The 18,804-nt window shown below is 41.1% G+C and overlaps 3 protein-coding genes across 5 annotated transcripts in view; 2 read left to right on the top strand and 1 right to left on the bottom strand.

Annotated features, from left to right (window-relative positions):
• The window catches only part of homezb (homeobox and leucine zipper encoding b), a 38,099-nt gene that overhangs the window by 18,487 nt on the left and 808 nt on the right, over positions 1-18,804 (bottom strand). The gene's annotated exons all lie outside the window — the stretch shown is intronic.
• Positions 300-3,541, top strand: LOC146391138 (uncharacterized). 3 transcript variants are annotated; one of them, XM_084923991.1, is made up of 2 exons: positions 300-398; positions 1,266-3,541. In XM_084923991.1, the coding sequence occupies exon 2, from the start codon at positions 1,362-1,364 to the stop codon at positions 2,916-2,918; it is 1,557 nt and encodes a 518-aa protein (XP_084780117.1). In that variant the 5' UTR covers positions 300-398; positions 1,266-1,361; the 3' UTR covers positions 2,919-3,541. The 3 variants fall into 3 exon arrangements, with proteins under 3 accessions (XP_084780117.1, XP_084780116.1, XP_084780115.1); XM_084923990.1 differs by lacking the exon at positions 300-398 and adding an exon at positions 409-663 and having other exon boundaries at positions 1,269-3,541; XM_084923989.1 differs by lacking the exon at positions 300-398 and adding an exon at positions 409-663.
• Positions 3,650-6,055, top strand: LOC146391137 (uncharacterized). Its single transcript, XM_084923997.1, has one exon. The coding sequence runs from the start codon at positions 4,455-4,457 to the stop codon at positions 5,280-5,282; it is 828 nt and encodes a 275-aa protein (XP_084780123.1). The 5' UTR covers positions 3,650-4,454; the 3' UTR covers positions 5,283-6,055.

Raw genomic sequence — 18,804 nt, 5'->3', positions numbered from 1 at the left:
TGCATTTTCATCTGTGTTAATTAGAAAAAAAACAAAGTTACAGAATTTGCCAGTTTATTAAGTACACCTTGTCAGTCTAAAAGGTAAAGTAAATAACTTTGGTTTAACTTTTAATTAGTTTCAATTTAAAACTGAAAGACTGAGAACCAGGCTGGAAAATACTGCTGGTCTTACACGACACAAAAACTTTGTGTCATTATGTAAGATGGCTCGTTTTTCTACAGTAACTTGTCAGCACATACAGCACATACAGGGCACAAATGTATAAAGGTTTATGATCTAAAAAGTTTATAATTTAAAATATAAAATAGAATAATAATACAGAAATAATATGGAAAACATTACGACGTAATCGGGCTCTGAATGAGGAGCAGCCCCTGAATTTGGACACAGTCCAGGTCTGTAAAAACGCAGTGATTTCCCCTGATTCAGCTCTCGGTAATCCGACGAGTCTCATGTTGGATCTCCGGCTTCTGTTTTCAAGGTCGTCCACTTTCAGTTGGAGTTCCTGACAGTTTAGTTCAATAACAAGTGGCCTCCCAACTTGTTAGTGAGGAAACCACTTCCTCAACTTTACTAATACGAGATTCTGCTGAGGAGGCTCTCGGAAAACACTCCGATTACATCTTTTATTTCTTGATTTAATGTTATAACTTCTCGCAGGTAAGCTGTAAAATGCATTTTGAGCGACTGAATTTCATCCAGAACATTAGCCTCGGTCGGTTGATCGCTGGCGTTATCTTACTCCATCTTCTCGGTTTCACGGTCGTTCTTAGCATCGTCGAGTCCATCTTTTCCGGTTGTTTTCGGTTTAGATCGGCATAAATACAGCTTTTTGGTCTTATTAATGACAACAAAGAAACACAGCGGCTGTTTTATACGATGTAAATGATCTGATAGATGATAAAGTTAGTATATTTTTAATATGTAGGATGATTTTATTTATCTGATTGACTGAAACGAGAACACCGCGTTTTCATGTTTGTTTATATGAAAAAACAAAGTTAGTCAATTTATTCTGTGCACCAACAAACTGATACTGAAGTAAATCCTGCCTCAAGCATCAAAGCCTTTATGTTGGCACAACAATAGAAACATTGCTGCCTGGATTTTATCGTTTGATTGCATTTTATTACAAGTCCATGTCTCTTTACCCTAGCACAAAAGTGTGTTTGCAAATTAAACTCTGATCTGTGTTTTCATGTTGGCACGTCCATATTTCTGCGGTAAAAGTTGCCTGACTCTACCTTCTCTGTTTGTTTTAGCAGTGTAAAATTCAAACCAACTTCCAGATAATCCAAACTGTTGTACAACACTGAGTTATATTCAGCAAATTTAAGGAGGACTTCCTGCTGGAAAACATGTCTGACAGCATACAAACAAAAAGGAGAAGAACAGATCCACAAACTATCCTCTGTGACATGTGTGCAGAGGACAGGAAACCAGCAAAGAAGACGTGCATGAAGTGTGAGATCTCCATGTGTGTCCAGCACCTCCAGGCCCACCTGACCACACCTGTGTTACTGCAGACTCATCCTCTGACTGAACCCATGGCTTTATGTGGGAACACCAAATGTTCTCAGCACGGCAAGCTCCTGGAGTACTACTGCTTGGACGACATGACCTGTGTGTGTGTTTCCTGCGCCATTGAGGACCAGCACCGCCTACACAATATGAAGACCTTCTCCACAGCCCACAAAGAGCTCCTGGAGAAGCTGAAAGCTGAACAGCTGATCTTACAGGAGAAAACAGACGATGAGAATGTGAGTCTGGAAAAGTGGGAGAAGAGTGAAAGAGGGAAGCTGGGTCGCTGCAGTGTGCGTCTGATTGAGGCTGTGACTAAGCTGCGTGACATCTCTCTGACCAGCGTCCAGAGCTCAGTCTCTGCTCGTATGGTGTCCCTGAAAACCAGCAAGAGCAGCATGGAAGCAACACAGAAGGAGAAGGACACCTTCAGATTCCTGCAGATGTATTCTCAGGTGCATCAGGATGTGGAGAAGGCCAAAGCTGTGGATCTGAGTAAAGGGCTGGAGCCGGGCAGCCATCGGGACAAACTGGTTGAGGAGATGAGACAGAATGGGGAGAAGATGGTGAAGCAAGCATCTCAGTTCTGGGGATCATTGCTGACTCTGGTTGATCCTGAACACCACCAGGAGCTTGTTCCCACTGGTTCACACCTGATCTTTGAGGCACAGTCTCTGGATCCTGGCATGTCGCTGTCCAAAGACAACAGGAAGGTTTTCCACAATAGCTGGCTGGGACAGTGCTGTGCAACTCTTCTAATCTGTAGTACCAAGACAGCCAGCAGCTTTCAGAGGTGGGTGGTCAGTCTGTCTGAAGAGTCTGATTGGACGATTGGTTTATGTGATAAAAAGTCTGCAAAGAACTTGAAGGATGGAGCTGTCTATGGACTGTGCTGGGAAGATAAGCAGCTCAGCAGCCTCACAACAAAGAGAAATGAAGGTTCTCAATCATCCACTTCACAAGGTTTGAAGGTGCAAAATACTGGCACAGCCAGAACTGGGACCCAACTCGTGACAACCTCTGCATTAATCACATATCAGGGGGAGAACGGAGAAGAGCCTGTACCACGACCTGAAAAGGTGGAGGTGTTGTGGAACTTTCCTGTCTCCACGCTGTCCTTCTTCAGCAGAACCGGACAGCACCAGAGAGAAGAAATAATCACAATGAAGCTCAAAGCAAGCGTCAGTAAGCGAGACCTGGCCCCATTTGTCCAACTGGGAAAGCAAAATATCCAAAGCACGACTCAGCAGCAGGACTGGACGTGTTCATGTGGGAAAGATTACTACTGGGATGGTAACAGGTACCGGGATCATAGTTCTGGCTACTCCCACCAGTTTGTTTGTTCCTGTGGAAAAGCTCTTAGTGTCACAGAGGTGGTTTGTAAACTTTGCTAATCATAGATCTACTCATTATTTAGTTGTTTTTTTGTCCTAAAATGCTCTTTTTGGTTAATTATATATGTTTAGCTTTGGTTTTTGCTTCTAATGCACCAACTAACCCTTTTAGTTTGAACCGTTTCTGCTTTATTTCACCTGCAAGTTGAAGATGTTTGTGTCCATCTACTGGTGGTGTTCTCCATTGTACACACAGCTCTTTGGTCTTATTATTGACAAGACAGAGCTACTTTTGATTTATATAATGTAAATCATCTGATAAATAACAGAGTATATTTTAATATGTGGAATGCTTTAAGACTGCATTTTTAAGTTTTTTAACACCAATTTTATTTTTTTTTATGAAATTTGCCAGTTTATTATATACATATTTTTCCCCATTAAAAGTTGAATGAAACATTTTAGGTCTTTTAATTTTATCCAGTGAACATTTAATATTAAAAAACTGAGTGTACACCTCACTAGTTTTTGGGTCATTAGATTAAACCAGACTCATTGTTATACATTCACTTGTAAGCACAGACAGGGAACTATTGTTCTGCTATAAATGTTTATAATCTACAGGCTGGGTCATCGATTTCCAACAAACTGATACTCCAATAAATACAGTTGTTCACTACTGGCAGGAATCCCCTCTGCCTTTGTTTTTTGTGCCTTCTCTCCTAATTACAAGCACATGTTCTTCATCTGTCTCTCACCCTCTCTCATCCTCTATGTCCTGCCCATCAAACACATCACAATATACTAAGTGTATGATTGAGCTGTTACAGCAGATTCAGAAGGACCAGTGACATTAAAATTAATTAGAAACGGGGAATTTCTTTCTTCTGCAAACATGTCTGACAATATGCAAATAAAAACAATAAAAACAGCTGCTGGTTTGCTCTCCTCCAAACAAAGGTGAATAACCACAAATGGTGGTTGTCACTCATTGTCATTGTTCAGCAGAGGATTGGTGGGCATCAGAGAATAACAATGAGCTCAAGCAGCTTGTAACCCATGTCTTTTATTTCTATTATGAGCTTAGATGTCAGGGTCCTGGGTCTGAGCGACCCAGGGTCCCTAAGCAGTTGTGGACTTACATTATTATTGTATCTTTTCTGCATTGTGCTGCTGTCCTGTTTTCCATGCTTTTGTGAGCATGTGTATATAGGTAGATGTGTGTGTGTGTGTGTGTGTGTGTGTGTGCAGCGGTGACACTCCCAGGCCTGTGGGTGCGGCCCTGCCAGCTGGCTGGTCACGTCTAGGACCTCACACATCTGCTGCTGATCAGACTCGTCGGGGAGGAGCTACTTAAGAGAATGATGGAGCTTCCTCCGGTGCAGGATCGTTGCCTGAGACTCTACGTTAGTGTTGTTAGTGTCAAGTCTAGTGTGCGTATGCCCACAGTAGTTCAGTGTCTTGGCGGCTGCTTTATCTTTTCCTGCAGGAGTAGTGTGGAAAACCAGAGAGCAGCGAGCATGGGGAGTGCAGACACACGGAAGCGGAGAGCACGGGGCACGGACTTATTGGGGACGGGACAAACTGGTTGAGGAGATGAGACAGAATGGGGAGAAGATGGTGAAGCAAGCGTCTCAGTTCTGGGGATCATTGCTGACTCTGGTTGATCCTGAACACCACCAGGAGCTTGTTCCCACTGGTTCACACCTGATCTTTGAGCCACAGTCTCTGGGTCCTGGCATGTTGCTGTCCAAAGACAACAGGAAGGTTTTCTACAGTCAATGGATGAAATTTTGTTCTTCCAACTTGTTCCTCATTAAGGGTACAGTTCTTGTTTCTGACTTTAAGAGATGGGTCATCGGTATTTCCAAAGACTGTGACTGGACCATCGGTTTATGTGACGACACTTATGCAGCCAGTATGACGGGTGGATATATCTATGGCCTATGCTGCCAAGGTAACCAGCTCTTCTCTGTCACAACAGAGTCTAGTTTGGTTATGATTCAAAGTGAACATTCAATGTTGTTTGGGATGAAGAAAATTGAAACGCCCCAACAGCATTATAAGGTTTCCCAACAAGTGATCAACACTCCAGGTGGAAATGTGGGACAACAGATGACCACACCACAAATAGTGGAAGTTGTGTGGAGCTTTCCGGACTCATTATCATTCTTCAGCAGGATCGGGCAGCACCAGAGAATAAACTTACTCACAGTAACAATCAGCTCTACCAGCTCAGACCTCAAACCTTTTGTTTGTCTCCAGAATCAGTCAAAATGCTTATGTGGGAATACCTATAATGACTCTGGTTATGGATACTGTTATGGAGTGTCTTCTTATTCCAAGTCTTCCCAGTCAATCTGTTCTTGTGGAAATATCAATGGTTCCCAACGTACCACAGCGGTGCTTTGTGAACTTGTCTAACTAACAGCTGTGCTTATCAAACCCACATCAACACATTTCTTGTTAAACATATTATTTTTTAAAATTGCTCTTAAAATGCTGATTATCTGTAAATGAACATGTGGTGCTGGCTGTGCAAACGTCTCATTACTGCTAAATCTTGCACAGAAAGTTTAAAGTGGGTTTGGTCATCATAAGTGGTGCAACTCCAACAGTCTTGTGCTAAATGATCGCTGGCTTATAAATGCCTGAATTTCATCGCTTGCTTACTCTGTATTTGTAACATTGAGAATGTTTCTTGTTAATGAAACCGAACTGCAAACATTACAAAGCAGCTTCATTCAGATTTGTCTGACCACTCCTTCAGTGTGTTGCTTAGCGGTGGTGAGATATCTTCCAGAGAACTGAAACTGTTGTGCAGTGTTCCTGAGCAGGCTAAAGACTTTGACCAGAAACAGACAAAAAATAAATAACTCAAAAGAGGAAAACTTAAGAATTCATCAGATTTCAAGCCAAAAAGAGATGTTTTCCTATGTTATCATAGTAACTGCAAATGACCAATCATGTTGCCTCAGCAGTTCAGTTAGCATTAGCCAAGAAAACTGTCACTAAATTTGGCTAACAGAAAGCTTAACTTGATAATATGTTTATTATATTGTATAAATTAACAACGAAAAACCCTTGTGTTCACCATTAGTTCCAGAAGGAGGTTAAGACACAGATTGATATAATTAACATACATCTTTAGCTTCATGTGTACACACTGTAAATGATCTAATCAATAATAAAATCATTTTAGTTTAAACATGTGGAATGTTTTTATTGACTGAATGAAATGTAATGTCAGTTTTTGAAATATAAGAAACACCTTTTTTTCAAACTTCACAAAAATATCGTAAGATTTTTTTATTTTAATGTTGTCATTCTGTTCTGGGGCTTGAATATAATGTGTTTTTCATTTCCTGCTTTCCAGTTTAAAGTGTTTGTCTCCATCTGCTGGTAGTGAATGTGTCACTGCTTTGCAGCTGGAGTAGTGAACATGTTTTGTATACTTTTTTTGTATACTTGAAATAGACTCCCAAGCAATGGTTCCCAAACTTTCTTTGCTAGCCACCCCTTTGTTTTACAAAAAAATATTAGCCCCCCCCCCAAACACACACACACATATTTGTTTTCAAACCCCATTGCAGTTTATTTCACACCTCAAACATTTAGTAAACAATTAAACACATAAAAGTAAACTGCAATAAATTACAGGTAGAAATAAAATAAACTACTCCTTTACGCTACATCCACACCTACATGGGTATTTTTGAAAACGCATGCGTTTGGACCTTTCGTCCACACGTAAACGGCGTTTCAAATCACCGAAAACTGAGATTTTTTAAAACTCCTGTCAGGTTGGAGATTTTCGAAAACTCAGTTTTTGCGTTTAGGTGTGGACGAGGAATACGAAGTTTGTCACGCAACGTCAAAGGTATGTGCCTTTTTTCACGTCACACTGTGCGCCACATTATTGTTTACGTGAGATGAATTTCTACAATCGCGGATAGAGACAAAATACTGTTAATCAATCTGCAGTATTTACACGCTTACATATACACACGCAGTTACTGTCCCTCCATTTAGAAAGGCAGAGACATCATGGTGTAATTCAGGGGCGATTCTAGGATCCTCGTCACGATGAGACTTCTTCCCTGTCTCTGTCAGTCCCTGCACCCTTAAATGTCTCCAGTTGTCCCGAGTTCTCTCTGACTGTCTCCTTGGTGCATTTTAACCCCTGTTCCTCCCTGTCATCATCGTCTGGTGTCTTTGTCTCCGTTATCAGTCATCATAATTTTACCATCTCTGTGCAAGTCTGCAAATTTCTTTATTAAATCATAATATTCTTAAATTCATCAAGTCTCTCTGTGTCTGTGGCTAGCGATATCCATTATGAACCTGGCTGTCTCTCTGTACACAAAAACACACAAAAACACACACACACACACACAGCAGGAGTTATAAGGTTAATGGGCATTCAGTTAGTTAGCTAGTATGCACATATGACAAAATAACCAGCTTCTCTCATTCCATTTCAAACAGGACAGTGGTAACAACACTAGGCTACGGACAATTTTAAGTTTTAGATTTTAAATAGGCTATATAAATTTCAATGGGAGCTACAGGACGGTCAAATGTCGCTGATTTTACTACAGAGCAGGACAGACTGTACGGTAGCAAACATCGTTGGAAAACACATTTTCAACACTGCAGGTTACCTGGGTGTAATGTTTTTCAGCTAAAAAGAAACATGGTCTGACTCCTACCTACCGGTAACTATATAAAGAGTAACTGAAGGTTAAATAGCAGCTAACATGACCTGTTTTAAGACAGGCACTCACACCTTTTATCCGCTGCGTCTCAGCCACCATCGCTCTGGCAGAAAGGGCAGTGTTGCCAACTCCTCAGTAAGGAAAATCGCTATTGGCTGTCCTAAAAGTCGCTAGAAGTCGCTAAATGACGTCATCGTCTAATTTGCATAATTGATCATGCCAATGTAATTGTAACTTACATTGTTGGAGAGAGAAATATATGGGCAGAAATCTGTGCCATCAGAAACTGAATTTGAATAAGTTAAATTTGAATTTGAATTGCTCAGATTGAATCTGAATTGTAACTTGAATAAATGCTTTTGAAAACTGAATTTGAATTAGTCTAATTTGAAATTGAATTTATTAGTTTGAAAATGATCATCACCAAATTGAAATTGAATTTTATATTTTGAAAATGTATTGATTTGCTTTGAAACTGCATTTTATCCTTTCAAAATTCAGCTCTCGAATAATTTCAGTTTCACTTCTCACCATTCAGTTTCAGTTCTACAATTCAATTTCAGTTCCAAAATTCAGTTTTTTGGAACTTACATCCGGTTCCGGTTCAAGCGCAGATTAATAGAACTACGTTTTACTAGCGGACCGAAAGTGTTACTGACGGGAATCTACAGCATCTTGAGCTGAATTAAGACTTCAGAAGTCATTCGTCATGTCGAATGACCAGCGGATAAACTCTCAGGTTGGTAATAAATGTATTACATGTATAAGAACAAGCGTCATGTTAACAAATGATAGCCGTAAGGTAACTTTTATGCTTATTGACTATGTGCACGTTAGCATATGCTACTTCCGGTGCGGAAACTCCTGTGGGGAGCTTTGTTTCCGGTGTCCTATTCGCGCCTGGTTTACGGTCCAAAACAAGTTAAGCAAATGAATGAATCAAGCGGCGATTTACATTTCTATAGATGTCTTGGGCATTTACCCAATATATCTGTAAATGATGTTCATCGACTTGTCGATATTTTTCCCCCGTGCCTCAGAGCAAAAGAGAAAAGGGATTCAAATGTTATATTTCTCAGCTGTCCCTCGTTTATCGCGGGTGTTATGTTCTAAAAATAACCAGCGATAGGTGAAATCAAGTAGCCAATTTTATTTTTTGACGGTGCAAAACGTTTCGTGGACATACAGTACTGCAGTCACACTGCTAGCGATCGATGCAGCGATTCTGTACTGTACAGGAGAGACGTCACGGAGGAGATCGTCTGCAGCGATCAGGACGCAGGACACAATGTGACGTAAAAAAAAGCATGCAAACTTGCACTAAAAAATCCGCGAAACAGCGAGGTGAAAGGTGAACCGCGTTATAGCGAGGGACCGCTGTAATTTTGAAGGTAAGTCACAACATACCCTTCGTAAATACTAATGTATAGAAACCGTTACCAGCAATCATTCATTTTTTGTGTGGCTTTTTTCACGGTTTGTTAACATGCTGTGTAGGTGTGTACTTGACTAGCTGATATCGACATAACGGGGAAACATCTGGTTTGACTATTCTTCACCTGTAGTTTGAATGCTGAACATTTGCCTGTTTAAATCATAAGACCAGTCATTATACAGAGATGTGCTTCTGAATGTGGACGATGTGTCTTCTGCATGCAGTAATGCAGTTCTGCTTGTGTTGAGTGATGTAAACAACTGATCGATCTAAACGCTTTAAACATCAAAATTGATCATTAGATTTTTTTATGACACAACAGCGGTGAATGTTCCCACCTTCTGCTCTTTGTAACTTAACGCAATCTTTCCGTTTTCGAGTTTTGGACATGATTTTGGAGTATATCTTCGCAGTAGCGATTGACCGCAAAGTAAAGCTACCGGAAATGCACAACCCCACATCCGGTCTCAAACCAGGAAGTTAGCATTGTCTCGTGCACATAGTCAATTGTAGCTGCTAGCTAAAAACGCTAATTTAGCGTAGTTTGCCCTGAATTCAGCTTTGACAAACAAATATGATCGACTGTTTCTAGTAGAATTCCAAAGTTGTCATCTTGTACCCTCTCAGAGCCCTGTATGCTTGCAGAGACCCCTACAGTAGGGAAACATGCAAAACGGTGTCCAAACCTTTGTATTTTAGCTTTATGTCTTACACAGCATCCCAACTCTTTAGCTAACTTAATAACTTTAGCTAAAGTGAATAGTTAGTCTAATTCATTAGTGCAGCATTACTGGATCACGTAGTTCTATTAATCTGCGCTTGAACCGGAACCGGATGTAAGTTCCAAAAAACCGAATTTTGGAACTGAAATTGAATTGTAGAACTGAAACTGAATGGTGAGAAGTGAAACTGAAATTATTCGAGAGCTGAATTTTTAAAGGATAAAATGCAGTTTCAAAGCAAATCAATACATTTTCAAAATATAAAATTCAATTTCAATTTGGTGATGATCATTTTCAAACCATAAATTCAATTTCAAATTAGACTAATTCAAATTCAGTTTTCAAAAGCATTTATTCAAGTTACAATTCAGATTCAATCTGAGCAATTCAAATTCAAATTTAACTTATTCAAATTCAGTTTCTGATGGCACAGATTTCTGCCCATAGGGGAAATAGCATTGTGGAAGAAACATAAAGTGAGTAAAAAACGTCCTAAATGCATTTAAAATTTATTTAGAACTACATGTCTGTGAAGGTTCTCAGTCATCCAGGTCATCGTAGTCAAAGGAGCTTGCAAAGAAAAGCGTCTGGACTTCTTTAAGTTTACTTGAAGACGTTTCACCTCTCATCCGAGAAGCTTCTTCAGTTCTAAGGTCAAATGGTGGAGAGTCCCAGATATAAACCTAGTGGGAGTATCCCCCCACAGAGGGACAAAAGGACCCCCTGATGATCCTCTAATCGCCTGAGCCAAGGTGTGAAACTGGGTGTGGGTCCCAATCAGCCAGAGTTTCGGGTGTGTTCATTGTGAAACCTGGCCCCACCTTATCATGCGAATTCCTGAGGTCAGATGGCCCAGGATGTGAGTGGGCGTTAAGGCGTCTGGGAAGGGATCTCAAAAGTGGACAACTGTTTGCCTTTCCTGGACTGCGCTGCGCACAAAATCACCTTTTAAGTGAAAGGATAAGACAGGTCCATTTCACCATAGATGCCCTCCAGATCAAGATCAGCCAGACCCTGCAGGAACTGGAAATCCTTCTACCCTCTCCAATCTTAGAAGAGGTTTACAAGTTTGTGGACAAGGCTCAGCGGGCCCAACACTCTAAAGGAAAAGAAAGACAACGCAGGAAATTTCACACCTTGCTTTCAAAAACACACACTCCTCATCCTGAACCTACACAACCCAGAGAAGAAAACACACCTGAAGTCAGTCAGGAGAAATGGGTTAAGAACTTTTCAGACAGGATTTTCACTGAACCTGAAAAGAGAGTATTAGCCAAAGGACTCAATTTTGCCATTTCTCCACAACAGTTGCCCATAGTGGACCTCATCACAGCCACAGAATCTGCCATACGGATTAATAAATTATCACAGACAGAAGCAGAGCAAATCAGGATGAAAGTCTCAGCCACGCTCTCCAGTGCCAAAGTCCCTCCATCCAACCTCACAATACAGGAAAAGAAGGCCGTCGCTTCCCTGAGCAAAGACCACAACATCACTGTTTTACCAGCTGATAAGGGAAGATGCACCGTGGTCCTAAACCAGGGGTGCCCAATCCTAGTCCTCGAGAGCTACTGTCCTGCAGTTTTTAGATGCATCCCTAATGGTTTGATTACCTCTTCAGCATGCCATCAAGTTTGGCAAAGGCCTGATAACAAGCCATTCATTTGATTCAGGTGTGTCAAAACAAGGATGCATCTAAAACCTGCAGGACGGTAGCTCTCGAGGACTGGGATTGGACACCCCTGTCCTAAAAACTACAGATTACCATACAAAGATCACTACTCTCCTCAGTGACAACAATACCTACGAAGCCTTAAAGCGAGACCCCACAAGCAGCTACAAAAAGAAAGTTATAGCTTGCCTTCAAGACTTTGAAAAGGACAAAATTATTGACCGCCTTACATATCACCGCCTTTACCCAGGGGATGCCATACCCTGCATCTACGGACTTCCTAAAATCCACAAGGAAGCTGTCCCACTCAGACCCATAGTCAGTAGCATAAACTCAGCCACTTATAACATTGCTAAACACCTTGCTACCATCCTTGCTCCTCTTGTGGGGAACACCCCACACCACATCAAGAACTCCACCGACTTCACCGACAAGGTCCAGAAACTTACCCTGGATCCAGATGAAACCATGGTGTCCTTTGATGTAGTCTCTCTCTTCACTTGCATACCCACCACGGAGGCCGTGGAGACTGTCAGAAAACGACTACAAGAAGACAGCTCCTTGGAGGACAGGACCAACTTCACACCCGATCAGATTTGCACACTGTTAGACCTCTGCCTCACCACTACATATTTCAAATACAACGAAGGCTTTTACAGACAAAAACATGGCTGTGCCATGGGCTCCCCCGTGTCACCTATTGTAGCCAACTTTTACATGGAGGAAGTGGAAAGGAAGGCTCTTGGCTCTTTCAAAGGAAGAGTACCCAGCCACTGGTACAGATATGTGGACGACACCTGGGTCAAAATCAAGACACAAGAAGTGGAATCCTTCACTGCGCACATTAACGCTGTGGATAAAAACATCAAGTTCACCAGGGAAGACACAAAGGACAACTGTTTGCCTTTCCTGGACTGCGCTGTGCACATTGAAGAGAACGGCAAACTCAACATCGAAGTTTACCGGAAGCCCACACACACGGACCAGTACCTCCTCTTTGACTCCCATCACTCTTTGGAACACAAACTTGGAGTAATTAGGACCCTACACCACCGGGCAGAACATGTTCCCTCTAAGCCTGAAGGAAAAAAGAAGGAACACACACATGTAAAGGAAGCACTCAAAACGTGCGGCTATCCTAAATGGGCGTTCTTAAAGTCAGCAAAGAGGCACAGAAAAGAAGACCAGACACCAACGAGGGAGGATAAGAAGGACAGACGCAACAACATTGTCATCCCCTATGTAGCCGGTGTATCAGAAAAACTTAGGAGAGTTTTCTCCAAGCATGACATCCCGGTGCATTTCAGACCCAGCAACACGCTCAGACAAAAACTGGTTCACCCGAAAGACAAAACGCCAAAACACAGACTTAACAATGTGGTGTATGCTGTACAGTGCAGCGAGGAATGCCCAGACCTCTACATTGGAGAGACCAAACAGCCACTTCACAAGCGCATGGCACAACACAGAAGAGCCACCTGCACAGGACAAGACTCAGCAGTCCATCTGCATCTTAAGGATAAAGGACACTCTTTCGAGGATGCCAATGTTCACATTTTGGACAGAGAGGACAGATGGTTTGAAAGAGGAGTGAAAGAAGCCATCCATGTCCACTGTGAGCGACCATCTTTGAACAGAGGCGGGGGTTTACGACACCAACTCTCTGCCATCTATAATCCAGTTTTGAGATCCCTTCCCAGACGCCTTAACGCCCACTCACATCCTGGGCCATCTGACCTCAGGAATTCGCATGATAAGGTGGGGCCAGGTTTCACAATGAACACACCCGAAACTCTGGCTGATTGGGACCCACACCCAGTTTCACACCTTGGCTCAGGCGATTAGAGGATCATCAGGGGGTCCTTTTGTCCCTCTGTGGGGGGATACTCCCACTAGGTTTATATCTGGGACTCTCCACCATTTGACCTTAGAACTGAAGAAGCTTCTCGGATGAGAGGTGAAACGTCTTCAAGTAAACTTAAAGAAGTCCAGACGCTTTTCTTTGCAAGCTCCTTTGACTATTTAGAACTACAAATTAAATTTCTTTTAGCAATTATTGTTTTTTTAATGTCACAACCCTGCTCCTTTATCCGGGCTTGGACCAGCAAAAGTGACCCAAAATTGGCACTCTGGTGGAGTTACTTTGTGTGTGTGGGTGTGTGTTTATAAGTAGTTTTAAATCTTGTGATCCACAAAACAGCATAACAGTAAAAGAAGAAGTGATTGCGTTACAGTCAGTGCGGGAGCAGTGGCTTCGCTTATGCGCGATTCATTTGCAGTTTGGACGCATGCAGTTTGGGGGAGGACCAGTGTTGGGTGTAGCGCGTTACTGTAACTAAATTACTTTTCCACTGAAAAAGTCGAGTAACTAAATACTGTTCATTTTTAGGTATTTTAATTACAGTTACTTACAATGTACTTGCGTTACATTGTAAAATAATTAAAGTCGCTGAATATCATTATTTAATTTCAATAATTTATCTACTAAACATAAAAGTAAACTCTGCCGCTTTAACATCGCTGTAGTGCAGGTGCACGTCATTTCGCGCCAGTTTGCTGCATAGTCGTATTCTAAAGCAGAAGATGTCGGACTCGGCTGAAGCGAGTGGCTGTTTTTTGAAATGGACACAAGGGCGTAGATTTGGCATGGACGGAAGGGACGTGTCCCCACCAATATCCAGCGATTATTGAATTGTCCCCACCAATAATTTGATCTCTTTGAGTAAAGAAAAACAAACCCGATAGTAAGAAAAAAACGATCTGTCAGCGTCTCATTCAGCGAGCGGAGCAGAAAGAGTTAAATTACGTTCTCTACTGGAGTCCTACGTCATGTGACAAATATGGTCAATGTGATTGGCTGAGCCTTTCAGGGAGCTCTGTTTAGTTTCAGGAGCGGCAAACCTGCGCTGCGAGGAGGAGAGGAGGATGGCAGCAAAAAGGAAGAACCTGGATATAAGAATGTCAACAACAAAAGGAGTGTGTAAAACATCTATATTGTAGTGATGGCCGTATACTGTGTATATTTATACTGGCAGTATGGAAAATGATCATTTGGAAATGCTTAAAATGGAAATGATCATTTACTGTGAGGTGAGGTGTGGTTGGGGTATGGACAGCTACACACTGAGGCTTTGAGCCTCAGTCCTGCCTGTTCACATTTTATTCTGTAAAAACTAAATTTTCACTGCTTTTATGACCTTTTTAGTGGGGAGAACATAGCTAGGATTTAATGATTTAACAAATCTTTTAAATCCTTTGTCCTCCACAATGCTAAAGGCTGGGAGTCCTCAATCACCATGCTAACCAGGTCTTCATCTATTTGAGATTGTTCTCCTGAGGAAAGACAACAAAAACAAAGCACAAATATAAATATCACACACGTAACTTATAACAGCTGTATAATATTGTTATATCATTTAGTAACATTACTGCATGCTATATTATCATGGCATTTGATGGCTCACCTGGTCTTGCTCCACAATCGGTGTTCCCCTTATTCTCATGCAAAGCTCTGTAGTGCCTAAGCATGGATGAGGTGTTGTTGTTATATCCCAGCTCCCTGGCACATAGCAAACACTTCACCTTGTACAAAAGTACAGACAGCTTAACATAAATTGTATTACACCATCAGTATTATGAAAATACATCTTCTGTAGAAATTTACATACCTTGTTGGGAGGAATAAGATCAAAATGTTCCCACACAGGGGAGGACATCCTCCTCTTCTTAGCTGGCTCCATTCTCTCCTGACTTTCTCTCCTCACTCTCATAAACCTCCAAACTCTCCAAACTGTCTCCAAACTCTCACTAACCGCAACTCTGCATCAAACACCAACATTTTGAACGAAGTCTGAGGGGTTTATATCTGTCATAGCTCGCGGCAACGTTCGAACCACTTCCATGAACCAGTCACGTGGTACAGCCGGGCAGCGAGGCTTCGGACGTCATCATTTTCAGCTCCTCCCATAAATGAAGCAAGCCTCGATACGCGCATCGCGGAAACGCCCCCTAACTCGACACAAGCTTTGAAGCCTCGACACAGAACGTCACATCACTACTCTTATTACTCTTTCTGGGTCGCAAAATAAACTTTTAACACATTTTCAGGCGAGAATGTAGCTGTGTAAACGTCAAATAACTTAAACATGTTATTGTTTGGCCTTTTTCAGTGCTTTAGTTGTGTTTTATTTGTTGGTGAGTAAATCGTTTTGGCTGAGATTAAAGTTATTAGATTAAATAAAATAAAATAAAACTTAATTAATCCCTCGGGAGGATTCCTCCGGGGTTCTCACACAGCTGAATAAACTGCTGTGTGAAAACAGCAGTTTATTCGACCATTTACGCCAGCGTCCGGTTATATTTTAGACAGCAAGGAGCAGACGGCAGGTGACGTAATTCTGAAGGCTAGACCGTCCAATTTCACAGTCGCTCATTTCCGGTCTACCGGCCGGGTCCTCAGGTGGACGCAGCCTCTGAATTTGGACACCCCCGGCCTGTTTCCGGCCGGACAATAATAACGGTGACATTTAACTTATTTTATCAGATAAATAAACACTGTAAGATTCAAGTTTTTTGTATATATATGTACATGTATATCCCCCCCAGCCCCTTTGAATGTCTCCCTAATTCTGAGGTCTCAAGGTTGGCAAGTAGGTGCTAGGCTTGGCCCACATCAGTCTAAAATTGTATGTAACCATGAATAATGTGATGCCATGTCCACCAGGAGAGACTGGAGAGTATAGATGTAAAACAAATATGCCAGCAGTTCATTTCAGCTAACGAGAGGAGCAGGCATGTGTTTGTTGTGTGGGGCATGTAGTCCATGTCTGTTGCTGTAACAGTAGTTCATGTTTAGAGTAAAACATCCCAGCTCACTGATCTGATAGAGGGCAGTAGTGCCTAAAATGTTGCATAATGTTGCTGAGAGATCTTTTACTTTGTGGTCATCTTAGATGAGTAGTTTTATGGACAAAACCCACCAGGTCATTCAGTGTTCCCTTAGTGCTAATGTGTCAGAGATGTTGGTGTACTATAACTGAAGTAATGTTATTAAGTCCTTAAAGTCATATTCTTTTATTGTCATGACTGTATTTGAAGCTATTTTTATATGATACCTGATTTATATGGAATATGGCTGAAGGAAACTAAAGCCTGAAATACTTAGTCATCATTTGTTTAATAGTAATTTAACATTATATAATTCACATATAAAACTATGAATTGTAATTTTAAACGGTTTAAAAGCATGTAGAATAGCATATGTAGGCAAGTATATTTCTCCTTTTTTTTTTTTATCAAGAAGCAAAAACAAAAATGAAAAAATAAGAAACGGGGCAGGGGTCGATGGTTGAATCATCCGTCCCCACAACCAAATCTACACCCTTGAATGGACATATTCCCGTCTCTTCACTTTTCTGAAACAAGCAGACAAGAATATTACAGTAATATGTAAGCTATGTCCTGGGGAGAAAAAACTATCGGCCGGTGTTAATAGCACGAGTAATCTACTGAAGTGCCTGACACGAGAGCATAGACGAACACTTCTGAGTGATCCTTGTTCATCATCCATGGATAACACCGCGGCAACTCCTGCTAAGCAAGCAAAACGTGATTTTACTTCAGCAGCACAGAAAGCGTCTGAAGGTGAGCTTAAAACAATAATTGCAGGCTACATTGTGGAAGAGATGCTACCGCTGCGTACTGTAGAGTCTCCGTCTTTAAAAAAAATGTATTTATTATTTAAAGAGTTTAATATCTATTGTTTGTCCACTCAAGGTTTATAGGGAGTTTAAAAAGTATTTAGCTAAATTACTTATTGAGTAATTAAGTTACTTTTCTGACACAGTAATTAGATAAGTATTTTAAATACAATATTGACTAAGTAATTAGTAATTAGTAATTAATTGCTTTTTTAAAGTAACTTACCCAATACTGGGGAGGACTATACTCCGCCTGTGAGTGCTTTGGCACGGGTGAGGTGCCCACGGCAGCACCGCTGCTTGTTGAAAGTAAGAGCAATACGCGTTTTCACGTCAAACAGTCGTCATAAATAAGTCTCCAATAATACCAGAAAAAGTCGCCAGCAGTGGCGTGTCTAGAAATTTTTTGTTGGGGGGGCCAGGTAGGAGCACAGATTTGGAGAAGGGTGGCAGATGTAATTGGCATATAATGTTAAAAAAAATTCTACCAACCGTTAACCATAATTCAATAACCCTATAAACCTAATAATCGAATGCGCTTTTAACTCTTATTAGAATGAGATTTTAACCACTACAGTGCAAACTTTTTAGATACTGCGTTGATAAAGTACAAGAGATACAATCAGTGCTTTGTCAGTGTTTATTCAGCATTCAAGGACAGCAATATTTGCATAGTATTTTTACTGATATATAGTGCACATATGTTTTGGGCAAAAACATTTTTGAATATTAAAATTCGAACATTTTTAACATACAATTGGCAAATTAGCCAATGCCAATGCAAAACTTTATCTGCCTATTAAAAAAAGAAGATAATCTTCTCACAAACTGGTGTTTGATTTTGAAACAGGAAAAAAGTGGGGAAACAAATGAAAAGACTAACATTTGAATGAAACCTGAAAGCAAGTAAATACTTTCTATGCTGCTTTATGATAAACTTTGGTAATATTGATGTATAAAGAACAACACTGGCTGATGATGAAATACAGTCAGCTGGTAACACTGCCAGTATTAACCCGCAGGGCTGGACTGGGACAAAAAATTGGGCATTTTGACTAGAGACCGGCCCACCAGGTATTAAAGCCATAAAGCCTTTGAATGAAAACAAATGCTGTTGTGACAGTGATGTACACTGTCTTGTTGGTATATGTATGATTTCTATACATTTTACGTCAGATAAAAACTTTGTTTGCAAGATTCAGATAATTATTTAATAAAAGCTAGACATTTTAAATGAGAATAAGAAAGAAAAGTATTTCTTTGTGCCCCTCTCCCTGTTAATGCCCTACCTGCCCCCCCTGGCAAAACTTTGCTAGAGCCGCCCCTGCACAGTTACCAGCTGTCAGCTACTTAGAAAAGGATCCTGGTGTTATTTGTCTCTCAGAAACAGTTCATAACTTCCCTTCAACTCATTCATGTCACCTAAAAGGTAAACCTGTTTCTCCATCACTGTTCAGCTCTGATGATTCAGTAAGGACATCTCCTGGTTTCATCTTCATGTTTCCTCTCACCAGATATCCAAACCGACATCATGACCAGCAGCTTTTACAGCTGTGGCTCCAGCTAACATCAGCTGATGCTAGAAAGTAATATTAAATAAATTCTAACAACAGCTGATCAAGCTTTAACGTGCTGCTGTTGTTTAGCGCGACCTCCGCTGGTTTCCTCTTTCTGGCGCAAAGTGGGCGATAAATAAACAA

Source organism: Perissodus microlepis, chromosome 3 (genome assembly GCF_051167445.1).
Source record: "Perissodus microlepis isolate ML-2025 ecotype Zambia chromosome 3, ASM5116744v1, whole genome shotgun sequence".
NCBI classification, from domain to species: domain Eukaryota; kingdom Metazoa; phylum Chordata; class Actinopteri; order Cichliformes; family Cichlidae; genus Perissodus; species Perissodus microlepis.
The sequence above is the reverse complement of the archived record's forward strand: the minus strand, read 5'-3'. Positions and strand labels throughout refer to the sequence as shown.

Bases quoted from the DNA above. Each gene is read 5' to 3' on its own strand.
- LOC146391138 (XM_084923991.1), top strand. From the start codon at position 1,362: ATGTCTGACAGCATACAAACAAAAAGGAGAAGAACAGATCCACAAACT.
- LOC146391137 (XM_084923997.1), top strand. From the start codon at position 4,455: ATGAGACAGAATGGGGAGAAGATGGTGAAGCAAGCGTCTCAGTTCTGG.